Raw genomic sequence first — 17,604 nt, 5'->3', positions numbered from 1 at the left:
ATAATAAAACCAGCATCTTGCCTGTTTTCTCCTTACTCCTAGTCAGTTATCTAAATGTCACCTGCTGGACCAATGCAGCTCAGAAAGACATCTGCATTGCTACCCTGCTTGTGAAGTGCAGCACTTAAGGCAATGTTGTTCAGTGTGCATGTATCACTTTTATTCACCTACCTTACACTTTGATTTCTTTCTGCTCTTCATTTAGTTTTGTTCCACTGGGATAGTACAGTAGAATAGTTTAACACTAGTACATTGTTGGTGGTTAGTCATTTCAGAGCCATATAACAATAAGGGTATTTAGTGAAAGGGAATCGTAGACAGATGAGATAACATTGCTCACCATTCTGAATTCTCAGCCTTGTACTGTGGTCATCAGCATTTTTCTGGACCATTTTCATTTTTAAAAATCAAAATTATACAGTATGAAGGCAGTTTCAGGATGAGGAATATATTGTTTGTACTTTCAAAATTGATATTAGAAGTTAATATTGTTGATATTTAGAGTATTTTTATGTTAATATAAGAATAAAATGTGTCCTTGCTCTCAGGAAAGATGCCATGAGGGTTAAAATTAAGCAAATTACAAGTATGTTGTTACATTTGGATGGATCTCTTATTTTGTCATCTTTGTTTTACAATTTTCTCTTCTTAACTTAATCTTCTGGTCTCTAATCTATATATAAGGAATTGGCACTCTAAAAAAACAGAAAAATCAAATGGACTCTGAATTCTTAGCACCAAAGAACAATTACATATTGAATATAAAACTTAAAGGAGGGAAGAACCTGCAGAATTGGAGAAATAGATTGCAAAAGTCTTGTTGGCAGATTTTTGCACCACTGCACATAGTATATTTTTATTTCAGTCTAGTAACCAGCACATTAGAGCTTAACACTCTACAAGTTTCCAGGCATAGATTGTGCCAAAATACAATAAAATGTCTGAGATGGAGGATCAGGTCACAATAATGAAATAACCAGATGTGAAAATTGTATCGTCAGCCTGTCACTCTGCCTCTTTGAATCCTTTAATAGTTGTTTTTTTCCTGAACCAACCATAAATGCACTCAGTGGAAAGCTTTTCTTGAGCAAGTCTCTCCATTTCTCTTGAGCTAGTCTTCTTGACTTCTCATTCAAATCTTCTGCTTAATACTAGTTTTTAAAAACACATTTGCTTTGTAATGCTTTGCAATAGCCTTTGCTTGGTTACCTTTTAACCTCTATGGTTGAATCTGTGGCAAGGCTATTATCTGCTGCTGTGCTGGGACTAGAGAGGCTACTGTATCCTTCTTGTTCTTTCCTTTAACACTTTGGGGGAAGTAATTTCATCTCTCTGTGCTTCAGGTTTCTTATCAGAAATGATCAGCAATTTTTTTATCTAGATTTTGATTTTTTTCTGTGAGGGTTTTCTTAGTGCATGGATTATATCTGAGGAAGTCTTTGCTAGGTTGCTAGTAAGACTGCTGTGAATAATTAACACAGATTCTAGTATCTCCTCTTTCAGGAACTCCAAATTATTTTGTTGCCATACTTTATAAAACTTGTTTGACATGAGAAAGTATGCCCTGCAGGATGAGGATGGTGTGTTATAATTTGTACTACAATTTTTATGGATTATGGAAAATGATTAAAAAATAATACTAAAAAATTGCACAATGTGTTTTGAATTTTTAATATTTTCTAAAGAGCTTTGCAAAAGACATGAAGTTAAATATTTGCAGTATAGCATGAAGATCAATATGTGTATTATAATCACTCCCAAATAGCATTAGATATAGATAACGTTTCTACTAAAACATGATTTATTAAAATGTTTTTGCCATAAGTGCTCTTGTTCTGTTTGGGGAAATAGGATAAACAACATGACCTCCTTTGTTTGCTTTTGAGATTCCCCCTCCCTTTTTCTTTTTCTTTTTTTTTTTTTCTTTTTCTTTTGATCCTTTCCAAAGAGCTGGAATTATGTCCTTCTGGACCCTGCTAAATCACCCTTGCCAGAGAGAGATTACTCAGAGGACTCATAAAAATATTTGCTGAGAGCAGATTTTAATATTTTAGCAATGATCCAGTTCATCTAAAATTGGTATTACCTCTACATGGTTGCATGTTATACTGGAGGATACTTGCCAGCCATGGGTAAACTCTGCTACTGGGAATGGGTAAAAGTTTGCTGTTGTCAATAGTAAATGTTTCCTGTGACTTGACCTTATATCCAAATTATTCTTTAGCTTGGAGGCATTTGGTCTATGATTTTGGTCCAGAGATACCTGTAGAAGTAAACAAAAGCAAATGTGTCTCAGGAGTAGAAAAAAACATTAGTCAAAGTCAAAATTAAACAACAGAATACTGAGGTTTTCAAAGATATGAAACTTGTACAACTCAACAGTAGACAATGGATCACATCCAGAAAATTAAAAGGAGAAGGCAACTCTTGGCAAAACATAAGTAGCGTTTTGGGGACCTCTGTACTATAAAAGATGATGTTGTGACATGGGAAATGATGCTTTTGTTGTTTGACTCAAAATTACATTTTGAAGAAGCGTTACTTAGCTGTGTATCCAATAAGTCCATCACTACTTGCCATTAAATAGGTAGAAAAAGATTTTTGGGGAGAGAAGCAAGAGCATTATGTAGCAATCAGAGGTCATGGAATGCTATACTCTAAACCATCCCTTACCTCTTCAGAGTATCACTCAGTTAATAGTCAGTAAGGGTTGGGAATCACACCAAAGAAAACAGTCACCCATCAAGCCAGTTTCTGTTGTTGTCTGTCTGGAAAGGTGCTCTGTCACAATTGTCAGAGAGGGGTTCCAAAAGTTATAATTGGGTAGTCATGCAGACAATACATATATGTTGCAAAAATGCAAAGGGTGAAATATTTTTTGAGTGAAATAATCTCATTAATTGTCTTAGAAGAGGTCCAGCACAGGTCTGGCAGAAACAGGTAAGAAATGCATGTAAAATTAGATGCTTCAACTTGTAATTGCCAGAAATTTCCTTTACTCTACTCCCAGGTCTGCAAAGTGATTATTTATTCTGTTCCCATAGGTACCTACCTACCTAATCTGAGAGAACTGAAGTTGAACAATAGCTTGCTTGTGTCTGTGAGGTAAGAAATGAATGATAACTGAAATCAACATAAAGAATAACAGCTCTCAATTGTACTTAAGTGATAAAATCTTCATTTGTGCTGCTTTCATTTCTGCCATTTCCCCATGCGGTGATAACGGATTAGGTCATGAATATATGCTCCGCAGTCACATAAGTTTAAGGACAGGACCTGAGCTGGAATAAATCAGTGTAGCTGCAATGATGCCAATGAATTAGCCCCAGTCTGCCACCAGGGAAGTTTCTGTCATGCTGAAGTCCATGGAAATTTGTTGCAAATTTGAAGGAGCTAGAAATTTGCCTGTTATCTATGTCTAGGCACTTGGATTTCAGACTGTTTCAGCCTTTGGGCTTTTGTTGTGCACAGTAGCCTGTTCTATACAGGTCAGACCAGTTCCTCAGCTGATGAAAATCACTTTGGCTCTATTGAAGTCAATGAAGTTGGGTTTATGAGAGCTGCTATGAAGACTGCGTGTCCCTGGCTTGCTGAGCTCCATGAAAGCATCACATGTTTTGTCCCAGAGAACTGGGGAGTTGGCAGGTTGGGAAGGTAGAAGTGAGAATTGTTGCAAGGAGGAGGCAGAGCTGTCTTCTCTCTCCTGTGCCGACATCTGTATTACTCTTGGTAACTAATGCATAATGGAAATATACAGTTCATATCAGTAAAGGGCTGTGTAAAAGGCCATCTTTGTGTTAAACAGGACTGCTCTCTGGCTTTGTGTGGCTATCTGCTAAATTTTGGGGGAAAAAAAATAGCTATTTTGCTAATTCTTGTTAAGGAAAACATGTTCCCTGATGGGAAACAGCAATAAATTCTTCTCGTCCCTGAAGTAGCTAATGAACTTCAGTTGTCACACTTCGATCTTATTTTCTCTTGTTCTGCTGATGAGATAAAGTATTTGCAGTCTAAATTTTTTTTTTCCACCTTCTCATCTGTAAAATGGAAAAGTGGTTATTCTACATTGCTGCAATTATTTTAATGGCAACCAACCATTGTCATAAGCATGAAATTGCTCCATTACTGCAATGGAGGAGTAAGTAGTGGGTGAAAAAAATTACATTTTTGGCAATATATAAAAACATTGTATTATTAAAAAAATTAAAAGAGTTCTTTTGTTTCATCAAAAATCCATATTCTCTTAAAATGTGTCCATGGAAAATGTTTTCACTAGTTCTGTTGGTATTGAATACAGAATGCATTTCAGGAAAACAAAACTGTTTAGTTTATTTGACTTAGCAGGATTTTGCACATCCCTTTGTATTCTGAGACTCTTAACTTCTGTCATGAAAAGTTTTGGCAAACCATTTTCTGTGACCTGACATCCTTGTGGTCCTTGATGCAGGTAACATTTGGTCTCAAGTTTTGATTTGATCAACTATAACGTAAATATGTTTTGGCTTGGATATCAAGTCTAATATTGTGACGCTTCCCAGGCACACAAACCCCAGTAAAAGCTACCCACTCCTCCTTTAAATAAGTGTGCTTTCTATGTGCTGGTTAAATGCAATTGTTGGGGAAAAGGTAAAGGAAGAATACAACTCTGTTAGCTCTCCCAGACCAGAAGTCAGGCAGTATAGTACAGCAGTAGCTTTCCTTTATTAATTCCCATCTTTGACAATCTGTCATTGATAAACACAGATCACTTAAGGGCACAGCCCATGCAAGCACAGCCTGGGTACTTGAACTTTATTTTTGGATGTCTGCATCATGTCAATTTAATGCCCATTAAAGCAACATTGCTGTCACAGCAGTAGGGATGTCTGCTATAGCTAATGTAACATAGCTGCTTCCATTCTAGCAGGCTGTTGCCATTTATTTAAAAATGTTTAGAAATCTTATTACTGAATTAAACTTGTTGATGTTTGCATTCTGTCCAAAAAGTGATTATTTTGTTGTATTTGACCAAACCCTTGCAACTGAAGTTTTTGAGGATGATAGAAAAAATGTTCTTCCTTCTCACTAAAAGTAATTCCCACAGACTTTCTCAGCCATAAGGTCAGAACCATTGTGGCTGTAATTTGAAAATGGGCAGCAGATAACAAGAAATTTCTTGTAAGGACAGACTGGAAGATTGGTTTGTTTACTGAAAAGAAGGTAAGGACAGAAAAGCAGGCAAAAGATAGAGGGTGTTTCTTATATACTTGGGATGTTAAAAGCAGACATTGTTTTCATGCTATATTACATGAAAAAAAATGTATTATGGTGAATCATTATGCATAAAAGACTGCCAGTGTATATGCATGAGTGGGTAATAAGATGGGAAACTTGCTTTTTGTCAGTTTATTTTTGTTTCATTCTGTCTCGCAGAGTAGAATTTCCTAATTATTTTAGGGTGAAATGGAATTAAAACATCTTTTTTCAGTTTGAAAATGGGGGAAAAACTCTTTTGATAGTAAACTGCATTTAGGGAGATGTCAAAATAAGGATTTCTGATCCTGACATTAGTTACTGGCTTTTTTTCTAAAATGTTTACTCCTGTCAACCTCACATAGGAACTTAAGTTGTGAGGATGCTGAGGTGTGTGTTGCCATTCGCTGTTCGATAGAAATCAAAGGAGGGATGTTCGGGCAGTGAGGAATCAAGGTACTCGTGTATTACAATTTTCTATGGGAGAGCAAGGCTTCCTAGGTCCATGAGTTTGGATATTGGCTTTTTCTGGTAGTTCCTGAAGGAGTTCTGATTCCTTTGATGGGGAATGTGGTTCATCTACTTTAGTTGTAAATTTGTGGTCCCTTCCCAACCCTCCTAAAGCTTGCATTACTTTTGAATACTTGAAGCTTTGAAAGGCTACATGTAAGTGCAGGATATCATTATCAACTATTTAATTTAATCCATAAGGAAAATATATCCAAGTTTATTTGCAGATAATCCATCTTGGCAGCTGAAAGATAACTTCTTTTTTGGCTCTTTCTGGGTTTTAGTTTTCTACTGGCCCTTTGCTAAAGGGGAACAGTTCTGGAAAATCCAGTTTACTATGGAAAGAAATTAGTTCAGATGTTGTTAATTTTCTAAATCGCACTAATTTTATGAGGTCCTTGTTTGGTGACCTTTGCCCATCTACTAACAGCTAAGAAATTTTAGATTTATGAACTGATAATTGAGGATGAAACATGGAGCCTATTCAGACGAGTGCCTATTTAAAACTGCCTTTTTTTTTTGTGATGACACACGGTCCTCATCTTTGTAATGTTTCCAGTAAAAGAACTATATTTCAAGGCCAATGAATTACTGCTTCTGCTTTGGCATGTAGCCTATGTATTTTTTATCAGATTGCTTTTATTCTCAATTCAGGGATGAATGAAAAGATCTGTTTAAAAATGTTAGATAGTTATCTTTATGAAAGGGCTTTTAAATCAGATAGGGGAATCTCAGGAACTGGTTCCCATAAGTTCATAGCAGAAGCTGTTTCACCAGCTGAAGTTCATTTCCTCCCTTTCAGGTCTACGCATTGTAGCCAGCAGAAGACTGGTCTTCTCCCAGGGCTACTTAAGCAACTGCTTGTAACAGAAAGAGGTTATTATATTTTAAGTCAGATAAAATGCAGAGACTGCAGAATGTAAGGACAAAAGTAAGCATGAGGGATATAGGGAAAAGAAAGCAGATTTCCTTCATCCAGGTAGAGCTGACTTTTCTTTGCTGCAGTCTGCATTGCATGCAGTTCTCAAATTGCTCTTGCCCTATTGCAGAAGAGTCCCCCAGAACAAGAGGACAGTAATGCTGGTCCATTTGGGTCAATAAAGTTGTCATGGGAGAGTGGAAATGAGACAGCTGTCCTGAAGGTTCAAATGAGCGAGATGCAGAGTACATTCAAATTTAACAATTCTTATGCTTTTATGAGTCTTAGGACAGATTTTTTTTTTTTTTTTTTTAATACCAGCTTCTGGGGACAAGACTGGCTACACAGCAATCTCTGTATTCACTTTTTGAAAAGTTTCAAGCCCTCTTGACTGGGAAAAAATGACTAAAAATGTGAGCCAAGTGATCTGAGTAAGCATTTTGTTGATCATTTCATGACTTTAAGAAACCAGAGCCAAACTAATAAAGAATTGAGGGCAAGGGCTTTAAACCAATGTTTAAAAATATTTTTGAGACCTGAATCAGGATCTTTAGGAATTTGAACTTAGTAATGTTACTCCTTGGTACTTATCCAACAAAGAGTTTAAACAAATGCTCACGTCTTAAAGTCACAAGAAGTTTGACTTCAGTGGAACTGCTTATAGGCTGAAAACTGAACACTAGTCCAAGCTGGATCTGGACCAAGTTACACCATCTTGTATAAGACTGAGCTGTGACACTGATCAGCCCAAAATTTGATGTGTTGCTGATAGTGTGTGTCTAGGCAACCACTACTTGCGGGATCATTTTCTCTCAAACAGAAGATATTTAGGGGCATCATTCCCCTAAATTTGTTTTTCCTTGTCATTTTTACTTATTTCTTTTCTTGCTCTTTTTTTTCTCCAGCTTGCTTTTTCTTCTGCCTGTCATTTCTAATTTTTTGCAATTACTGGATTACTATGTCTGATGCATGTAACATAGGTAGTAGACATAAATGAAACAAGTTTTGTGCAACAAGGATCAGCGTTGCTTTTATGATAGATACAATCCCAAAATATTTTCTGTAATCAAGTTATTTAGTTTGCATTAAAGATACAAATGTTTGTCAACAGATGATTTATTTGTATTACAGTAGTTGCTTACAGTGTTTAATGAGGGATCAGAGTGCTCTTGCTCTAGGTTGTACTTACACATGCAGTCAGAGAACCACTGCTCTGATTTCGTCTGGGTGAATCTCTTCATGTCCATATTTCAGTGCCCAGAGCATCACTATTTGCTTTGACATTTGCTTTTCTGGATGGGCAAAGCATTTGATTTCAAATGCAACCTAGTTTCCTTAGGAAGTGTTTCTGTTGTTTCTTTTGTGTAGCCAGCCTGAAAGTCCTTCAGCAGTTAAGGTTGCTATGAAGTCTATCTTAAGAACATGTTCTTTGAGGACTTTGGGTTCTTGCCAGGAGCTAGGAAAGCATTTGAGTTGAATCTTAATCTCTGTATTAATGCCTGCAGATCCCTGGGAATATTACAAACCTTGGCAAAATTGCTGTGACTTCAGGTTTTATTTAGCATTGACAGTTTTAAGGACATTCATATTATTGATAAAAAGTAATGATTTGGGGACAGAAATACAGCTACCTTTAGTCAAGTGGATTATTTTCAGTAAAGCACAATCAGCCTGTCTGCATTAGGCCCCAAGGAAATCCAATTGCTCTGACCGTTTATCAGTTCTGGGTAGACCTGTCAGAGATGCCTAGTTCTCCCTTGACTAGGAAGGTAATGTAATGCCTCTGTCTTGTCTTGGTTTAATTTCACCAGGTCAGGTGCCCAAAGTAGAGAGTGTGAATGTCTTTATGACCTTAGATATCAGGGATTCTGATGGGCTGATTCACCAGCAAGGGAAGCTGAACTTGTTTTCTGTACAAATGAACCATTGTGATTCTGGAGCTCAGGCTCCATTCTGCAGCTACCACAGAGGACATCAAAACAAGTTTGTGGCCTTGCAGCATCTTTCCATGGTTCTTGCCTTCAGCACTACATTTTATGCAGCCTTCCCTAGCTGAAGCTCCCCTGCCACCTATTTCAGGCTGTCAGGTACAGAGCGTACCTGTAAAGAACAGGGTTATGAGGCAGATCCTACCATTGCAGCTCCAAGTTTAAAAGTCTCCTGGTCATGACAGGGTCAGTGGGGAGGATCTAGTGCATTTATCTCATCTTAGACAGAGCAGAGATAATCTCCTCTTGTTGTCACCTGAGCAGTTCCATGGACGTAAGGTTTCTTACCCGAGGGGCACCGCTATCATTTTTCTATTTTGTGATCCAAGCTGTGGTACAATACAGGGCATGAAAACCATAAGAGGATCATCAGAGACCACAACAGTTTTTGCAGCGTGAACATGGCTAGTGAAACAGCAAAGTAAATAAATAATAGATAATGCATGCAGCAAGTCTGCCAGTAAACACCTGCAAGGTAAGGTAAGCCCATCATTTAGTAAAAAATTGTGCCCCTTCTCTGCCCACTATCTGAATAGACACACCACTTTGAGTATTTCTGGTAAAAAGTGGCCTTTCTTTTCAGGCTGTTGTCTCTTGCCTTGCACTCATCCGAGATGAGAGTTCAGCTTCTCTTTACTGCTGCCTCAGCCATTACCTTGCTAACGTAGCTCTGTTGAGTATTTGAGCAGTAAATACCTCTGCTGGAGCCTGGGCTTGTTGACATGAAGTCCTCAAACCTTTTCCATCTACGATTTTCTCTGGAGTCCAGCTTCACTTGGTGTTGTCCAGCCAGGATATGTGGCTCATCTCAAAGCGAGCACTTCCTGAGCTGCAGATGTGCTGACAGTATAGTGTGTTCCAGTGGATCAGGGGACTAGAGGGGAGACAGTAGACACTTCTCAGCTTTTCCCTTCTTGTGAGAAGGTCTGAGGATAGAGGTGTTCTGCCTTCCTTCTCTGGCATTTGAGGGTAGACTATTTGGTCCCATAAGAAGTATCCAGCCCTTACTCTTTTAAGGTCAGAGAGCAGAAACAAGTGGATGCACCCACACCTGCAAAAGCCACATCTCTGGTGCTCACCCTCTGCACACCATTTCTCTTTCCTTTCCTTCATCAAGAAAATGCATAGATAAAAGCTTTTGTCATTTCCAAAAGGAACCTCTGAAATTCTGTATTAATCGGTGTTTTGGTCTTACAAATACTGTTTGCTTACAAGTAGTAATTACTTACGATGCACCTATTGCTTTTAGTGAATAAGTAACTTCTAGGAGTCCACAAGCTCACCTGATTCCAGTCTCTGGGATTACAGGGGCAGCTTTACTCTTTGAACCAGCTGGAGATAGCAATGGCAATGACTAGAGGCTTTGTGGCTGACTAGGCTTTGGCTAGACTAGGCTGTGGCAAAACTAGGCTTTGTGGCTGAGCCATTGGACCAGGACTTCAAAAATACGACTCAGTTCCTGTGTTAGCTGTTGTTTCTACAGCATCCTGGGTTAGCTGTAGAAATTTGACGTTTCTTCAATCTCAGTTGTTTACTTTATATATTACTCCGGGGCAGGCAGTCTTTTGAATGAGTTATGTACAAGGCTTTGCCTAATGGGATCATGATCTCACTTACATACTCTGGATGGCTACTATAATATGATAAACAAAAACATTGGTAATAACTAGCTGATTTCTGCCAGCAAATAAGTACTTTCAGGCCTGACTGTTAGGGTTTGCAGCTGCTGTGTTTCAGCTGTCAATGTCAGGGATCACTTACAAAAATTTACACCTAAATGTTCATTTTAGTCAGTCATGAGCAAGAAAGGTTATAATTGTCATCTGAGAAAACCTAAAGAACTGGGTTGGGAAGCGGTAGCAATTACCCCATTGCCAATGGAGCTATCCAACTGTGGAAGGGTTGTCTTAGAATCATAGAATGCTTCAGGTTGGAAGGAACCTTTAGAGATCATCTAGCCCAACCTCCCTGCAGTGAGCAGGGACATCTTTGACTAGATCAGGTGGATCAGAGCCCCGTCCAACCTGACCTTGAATGTTTCTAGGGATGGGGCCTCCTTCGTGGACGTAGGTAGGAAAATAATCTTAGTGTTAGTTTAATGGGTTTGTAGGTTGTTTTGATTCTCTCATACAAGAGAGTGGCTTGTCTGTAGCTTGTTTGGGTTTTTTATTGAAAATAATTATATTCAGTCAGTGGGAAATTATGTTCTTGGAATGCAAGGTAAATGCTGATTTTAAAAAAGGGAGGGAGTCAGGTTAGGAGGGAAATTAAGCTATGTCGTTGTATTCATCAGTTGTTAACTGCCAAGCAGTATGAATAAGCAATGAAGAAATAAATAGAATTTCAGTGTACAATCAGTTTTTATAATCTAATTTCTATAAAATATTCTCCACACAGGAGTTGGTTCAGTTGTTCTTATTTTCTGTGAATACAGAAGAAGGGCAACGAAGCTGGTGAAGGGTCTGGAGCACAGGCCTTATGAGGAGCGGCTGAGGAAACTGGGAGTGTTTAGCCTGGAGAAGAGGAGGCTGAGGAGAGATCTTATCGCTCTCTACAACTACCTGAGCGGAGGTTGTAGTGAGGTGGGTGTTGGTCTCTTCTCCCAAGTAGTTAGCGATAGGACAAGAGGAAATGGGCTCAAGCTGTGCCAGGGGAGGTTTAGGTTGGATATTAGGAAAAATTTCTTCATGGAAAGGGTAGTCAAGCATTGGAACAGGCTGCCCAGAGAGGTGGTGGAGTCACCATCCCTGGAAGTGTTCAAAAAACGGGTAGACGTGGCACTTTGGGACATGGTTTAGTCTAGTCTACCCTTGATTGGTTTAGTGTGGACTTGGTAGTGCAGGTTAATGGTTGGACTGGATGATCTTAAAGGTCTTTTCCAACCTAAATGATTCTATGATTCTATTACTGCACACAAAGGACCTGTTGCTATTTTTCCCCTAAAATACATGCACACTTTTTTTCTCTAGATTTATTTCTGATTTGCTGTTTGGCAAAGTTTTATCCTTCTGCCCTGAGTTCTTTACAGGGCACATCAGGTCTCTTAGGGATGGATCAATGTCTGCAAAAAGAAATACAGAAATGCCTTGGTGTTTTAGGAGGTGAAGGTCAAGTGTTCAGCTGCACTGTATGTTCTTCTCGTGGAGGTGAGAACCTGAACACAAAGGTCTGATAATGAAACCTACCACCCACTTTTGGTAACAGAAGTTTTATGAAGGATTGCGTGTTTGAAAGACCATTTGTGGAATCTCCTGGTTTGAATTTCATCAACCTCACAGTCCTACCACGCCACTCTACTGCTTCACCTCATTCAGAGGTTTAGTTTACTCTGCTTATTGTTTAGTTTATCTTGCCCTTATTTATAATTACAGTAATTATCCCTATTAAGGTCCCACAGACTTTTTTTTTAAGTTCTTGCTCTCAGCATCCCAAGGTAAACCCAGTTTTAAAACATAACATTTGTTCCATAAGAATTTCTGAAATTAAAGGAAAAAAAAGTTTTATTGCCACATGTTAAATTTTGACCCTAGAAATAGTAATAATCAGTGACATAAATTTTATCCTTTATAAAATAATTAAGATACAGTTGCTAAATCATGCTGCAGGATTTTAAAAATATTTGAAAATGTGCTTATTTGTATAATGAGTCTTATATTGTCACTTTTATGTGTTTGAACAATACAGCCACCATTGTCAAAAGGACCTTCTGTAAAGTTCATTTATGTGAATAAGCAAATTCTGTATATTTTGAGTATTTGCTCTAATCTGCAATATGCAGTGATTCTTCCCACTACTTTAAGGTAAAAGTGCAGTTCTTTTCTGAGTGGATTGGGGGTTTTGTTTTCAAGAATCTCATTATTTTTTATTAAACAGTTTAGATTAACTGGTATTTACTTTTAAACTCACAAAGTGTTATAATTAGGGGAAGTCATCTCTCTCTACCTTATACACTCATTAAATACCACTCATAGCCATCTTCACTGAGTTTTTTTTCCTTTTTGCATTCCCAGGATAACTTAATGGTGCAGAAGAAGAGTTAGTCTCAACACAGTTTGAAAGAAAACTGTAGATCTATATATTTGTGTCTTGTGAAATGCCGTTTAATTTCCTACCATTTGTACTTAACAGTGATACCAGATTGTTTGTACAATGTATTTGAGTTAGCTTATGTAATTGATGTCAATTTGGAAACCTTTGTTTTCACTGTAGAGATACAGAGAGCCACTGAAATTCATGGTGTGAGTGTCCACTTTTGAATAATGTGGCAAGTAGTGTGTTACACGACTCTTCTGAAGCTGTTTTGGGGAGTATTCTCCCTTACTTCACAGCCAAAAGCCAGCCAGCTCATGTTAATAGAATTGCTTTTCTCAAGATCAATATAGATCATAGCCAATGAAGGGTTTTATCCCAGTTCGTGAACTAGTTGGAAGTCTGCATGGTATGCATTTCTCTTGCACAAAGACTGTGTACCATTTTGGTGAGACTGTTGGTAGTCTGTAAAGGAACCATTGCAATTAGTTATTCCTGCGAAGGAACCATTGCAAATTAGTCTATAAAGGAACTGCTACTTGTGGGTGGCAACTACTGTTGCCTCCAAAGCTAGGTCAAGATGCGTTCAAAAATCTTGTGTAAGCTCCTCTGAAATTGTTTACGCAGGCCTTTTGAGACTTGTGTTGACAGGAGGGCACTGGGGAGCTAGAACAATTAGTGTGCTCACATGTGATGACATCTCTCCATTGATTAGTGGAGCCCATCAGTGGCATCTCTGGCAGCTGAGAGCCCTTGTGAAGGTTTGCACTTCTGTCATAAGGCTCATCTCCATGACTGAGGACACATTACAACACCTACTGCTAGATCCCGCTGGAGTGGGAATTTGTTTGAAAGAAGTCAAGGATGGGGTGTGGAATTTGCTGTACGTCCAATTAGCACACCTGCATCAGATTTGCGATGTCTATTGGTGTGCTGTGAAATAAATGCTGAGGTTCTGTCTTGTAGTAACATCCTCAGTATGGAAATCTATAAGGTCTCATCTGCCTCAGTAGTCAGGTTGCTGAGCTCTGAGGTCCCCCAAGTTTCTCTTCTGCATCTTGTTTCCTTGTTGTAGAAGAACATCTGGAGGCCAGTACAAGCAGAAAAAGTCTCACCTGAAGCTATTGTTTAAGGAAAAAGTCTTGGCTCAGGACATATGGAGACAAGTCTATCATGCCAAATCTGGGGTGAACATTAGAGGCTGAGAGAGAAAAGAAATTTGGAGGAAATAAACTGGCATTTGCCAGCCATTCACAGGCCCAAGTTGTACCTGTATCTGTTCCTTGCAAGCTTCTGTATTTTTTCTGTTTTCTTATTGAATATAAGCACAGATTAAAAAAGAAAGGAAGGAAAAGGTACAAAGAAGAAATGACCATCAGCCACTAGAGAAAATCATTAGTGTCATACATATGTACCAGATGTAAAGAATCTCGAGAACCTGCGTTCCGACCATTGTACATTCAGACTAAATCACTTTAAATTACATTTGCTCTCTAGGTTTTCATATCAACCCATTTCTGCAGTATCTCAAGTATTTTTTTCCAGTGGAAACTCTATAGCCATTGCCATGACAAAAGTTGAATAGCAACTCACAGCTGATCCAATTCTTTAGTTCTGTTGGGTCAATTAATCTAGAATTCCAGTTTTTCTGGTACACAGAAAAAGGGGGCTTGGGGGCTTTTTTTGTGGTGTGTGTCTTAACACCACTGAATCTGTCAGCTGATTTGGATCTTTTGCAGAATATTCCTTCTGCTTACCCTGCAGCATTAAAAGTTTCAAGCATTGATTTTGAAGGATGAGATCTATATAAATCAAAGTTGCAATATATCTGTCTTACTCTGCCAAAGCTCAGACCTGGAACATACTGTGAAACAGGCACATGACATGTGGGAGACTGAAAAGTTATGCATGCAGGAAATTTTAAAGTACTGTGGGATTCATTCCTTCAATGTAAATAACTCATTCTGTAACCACAGTTTCATTATCCTTAATTTTTTTTACATGTAAACTTTCAACAATGAGAATGAACGATTGCCAAAGCTATAGGAACTGTCAGTAGCTCTGAGGCTAAACTGAAGGGCAATGGATATGTGGGTGTGAGAGTTTTATTTACTGTGTGTCTCAACTTTATCCTATTTGAAAATTCACTTGCTCTTGTGGAACATGTAATGTACCCAGTGAGATGCAGCATGGTGTGTTGGGTTTCTACAGCATCTCTGGAGCACAGCTCCATGCTGAGGGTGGGAGCTAGAGTAGGATGAAAAAAAAAGAAGATCAAGGACAGGTCTTGGCCCACAGAACTGCACTTTGGCAACCCCTACTCCTTTCAAATTGTGGGAGCTGAGTTAAAGCAACTGATCTTTCATTGTTAAAATGCTACCAGTAACTAAGCTGACAAGCAGTTTTAATGATCAAAAGGAAATTAACCCAAAATTACATTATCCTTCCCACGCATGCTGTGTATTCGTGTGTTAGGGAATTGCTGTTCCTGACTCCAAGTAAATTAACATTGATCAAGCCCATTATTCTGCTCAAGGCTTTTTGACAGCAACTAAAAATGAGAGTACTTGAAACTAAAGCTACATTTCATGTGTATTAACTTTAACAGAAGTAAGCGTCTGGGTTAACTTAAGCACGATTATGACTAGTTACAGAAGCATGTGTATCAGCACTCAATTTCATTTACAAATACCTCTCTCCTCTTGGTCTCAGCAAGCACTTTTGGTTTAAATGAGGTATAATCTGACATGGAAGTGCTTGCAAGTAGTGTAGCATTTAGTATAATATTGCAGTTGCTACAGTGAGTTCAATGAAGCAATGAGAAGCAACAGTAACGAGTGAAAATGTTGTAAGTCAGGAATGGCCCAGAGATATATCTCATTGGGGTTGGGTTCTTCCTCTGTTGTCATCTCCCATCTCCAGATGCCGTCCTTGCCTGCCGGCACCAGAGGTGGGGACCTCAGCCCCACTGAAGGCAGGGGGAGGTTTGGCACTGGTGTTAGTGGAACAAGGATTTTTATGCAGTGTCTCTGATTGAAACACTGGTCACAGACGTGTCCATGGCAGAGCTCAAGTATTCTACCAGGACCACCAGCATGGTCTCTGGCTCCAGTCCTGGACAACAACCAGACTGCCTTGAATGGTTCGTGTTTTTGACTGCTGTAGCCAGGTAGTCTCCTGTCCTTGTTTTTAGGCTTTTGCTTTAGAGAAAGTGCTGGCCAAAAGCACATGGCTCCTTGATAATTGCAATTTGCTTTAGCAAGCTCAGGAAAGTTGTGGCAGCTGGCTCTCACTTTGGCATAACGAAGCTGAGAGGGCAGAGTTGTGGGCTGGACAAAGTGTGAAACCCTGAATGCTCTCCCTGATTTACCCCTGGTGCAACACCAGGGGAGTTGCATTTCCTCCCCAGAGATCCATTTTGCTGTCAGCGAAGTGTGTGGCAGAGATCCACAGGTAAAAAAAGCAATATGCCAGACCTTTGCCCCTTTCCAAACTTGAAAATTAAAACAAAAGCAACCAACCAACCCAAAAAAAAAACAAAAAACAAAAAACAAAACCCCCCAAACCCCTGGAATAAAACAGTAAAATCCTTTTGCTAGGAGAAATATTGCCAGTGGCAACCCATTTGGAAAACAGTTTCTTATTCGTGTGAAGGTTGCCTCAAAAAGATGGGACAACAGAGACACCCTACTGCAAAGACCTTTGGCAACAATAACTTTTTGTTCACACAGAAATTATCATTTGCATGTAAAAGGGAGTTATGAAAACAGAATTTCATAGACATGGTTGTTATTTAAAAAGACCTTTGGTAGATGCATGCTTTCTGTTCAGCCTAAAACACACTTGCCTTCCTCTGATGTGTTTAAGCTTATGAGTTGAGAATTGCCTAGCAAAGTCTCTTTTTGCTTAGTTTTTGAAGTCTCCAACAACATGTCTCAACAGGATTAGGAACCCTTACCACGAAAAAGCTGCACAGTTCAGAAGGAAGAATGAGGCCAGAATATTAGGTGCTACATTTGCATGGCATTTCAGCCTAAAAGTGGGCTTCTGGCAGCAAAAGATGGGACATGATCCTTGTTATCTTATACCTTGGGCAGTGGTTCACACTTGTGCAAGGGAGCATAAGATGCTAAAAGCAACCTGCATGCCATGCTGTGTGAACTGCAAGGCAGAGGAGAACCAAGCCAACGTTTTTCAGCATATTGCTACTTGAATTTGGAAGAGTAAGTACAAAACCAACTAAGGCTGCAATACTGCAAAGCAAGTCAGGTCTTTACATTCATATGACATTTGTTCGACTGCAAAAGGACGCTACAGGGACATAGGGACACAGCCTCTGCACTGCTTGCAGAGTTGGGGGCTGTGTCATGGATTTGATCAAGTACAAGCAACACATGCATACAATCAGTTTTACAATTTTGAATACTTTACAGCTATTTGAGAGTACAATGAAACTATTATGTAAGCTTCCTATTAGAACATATGTTACTGATTTAAATAATGTTCAGGCTTTAAAAGTTTTTGCTTCTGATGTCAGAATTATCTATACAACCAAACCATTGTGTGCTGACATATGGACCAGATCATTGTTATCACAGTACAGCTTGATAAATTCAACTTGATTTCTGTAGATCAGAGATGAGATTTCCCTCCCCCCCCCCCCCACCCCCCCCTTTATTTTGTAAGACTGTAGTTTGGTCACTCTTTTAAAATCTAAATCTCTTCAATTACCAGTGCATTTGTTTTCAGAGTAACCTTTGAAAATAAATGATATCCGCATCTGGCTATTTTAGATGTATTGCTACTGAGGTTTTATTCCACAGATGCATGTTTGCTTTGAGATACTGTTTGCAAGTTTCAGTGGATTTAGTGTTTTATTTCTAGGTGAATGATTCAAAACCAGCTTCCAAAAGAAACGATGGTTTT

The 17,604-nt window shown here is 38.8% G+C and overlaps 1 protein-coding gene across 1 annotated transcript in view; it reads left to right on the top strand.

Moving 5' to 3' along the window:
- The window catches only part of LRRC56 (leucine rich repeat containing 56), a 53,858-nt gene that overhangs the window by 15,847 nt on the left and 20,407 nt on the right, over positions 1-17,604 (top strand). Inside the window, exon 3 of the mRNA XM_075713366.1 lies at positions 3,045-3,105. Coding sequence (XP_075569481.1) covers positions 3,045-3,105 — 61 coding nt within the window. The remainder of the gene's footprint in view (positions 1-3,044; positions 3,106-17,604) is intronic.

This window comes from Pelecanus crispus, chromosome 6 (assembly GCF_030463565.1).
Source record: "Pelecanus crispus isolate bPelCri1 chromosome 6, bPelCri1.pri, whole genome shotgun sequence".
In the NCBI taxonomy this organism is placed as follows: domain Eukaryota; kingdom Metazoa; phylum Chordata; class Aves; order Pelecaniformes; family Pelecanidae; genus Pelecanus; species Pelecanus crispus.
Note: the sequence above shows the minus strand (reverse complement) of the source record. Positions and strands in the feature narration are given on the sequence as shown.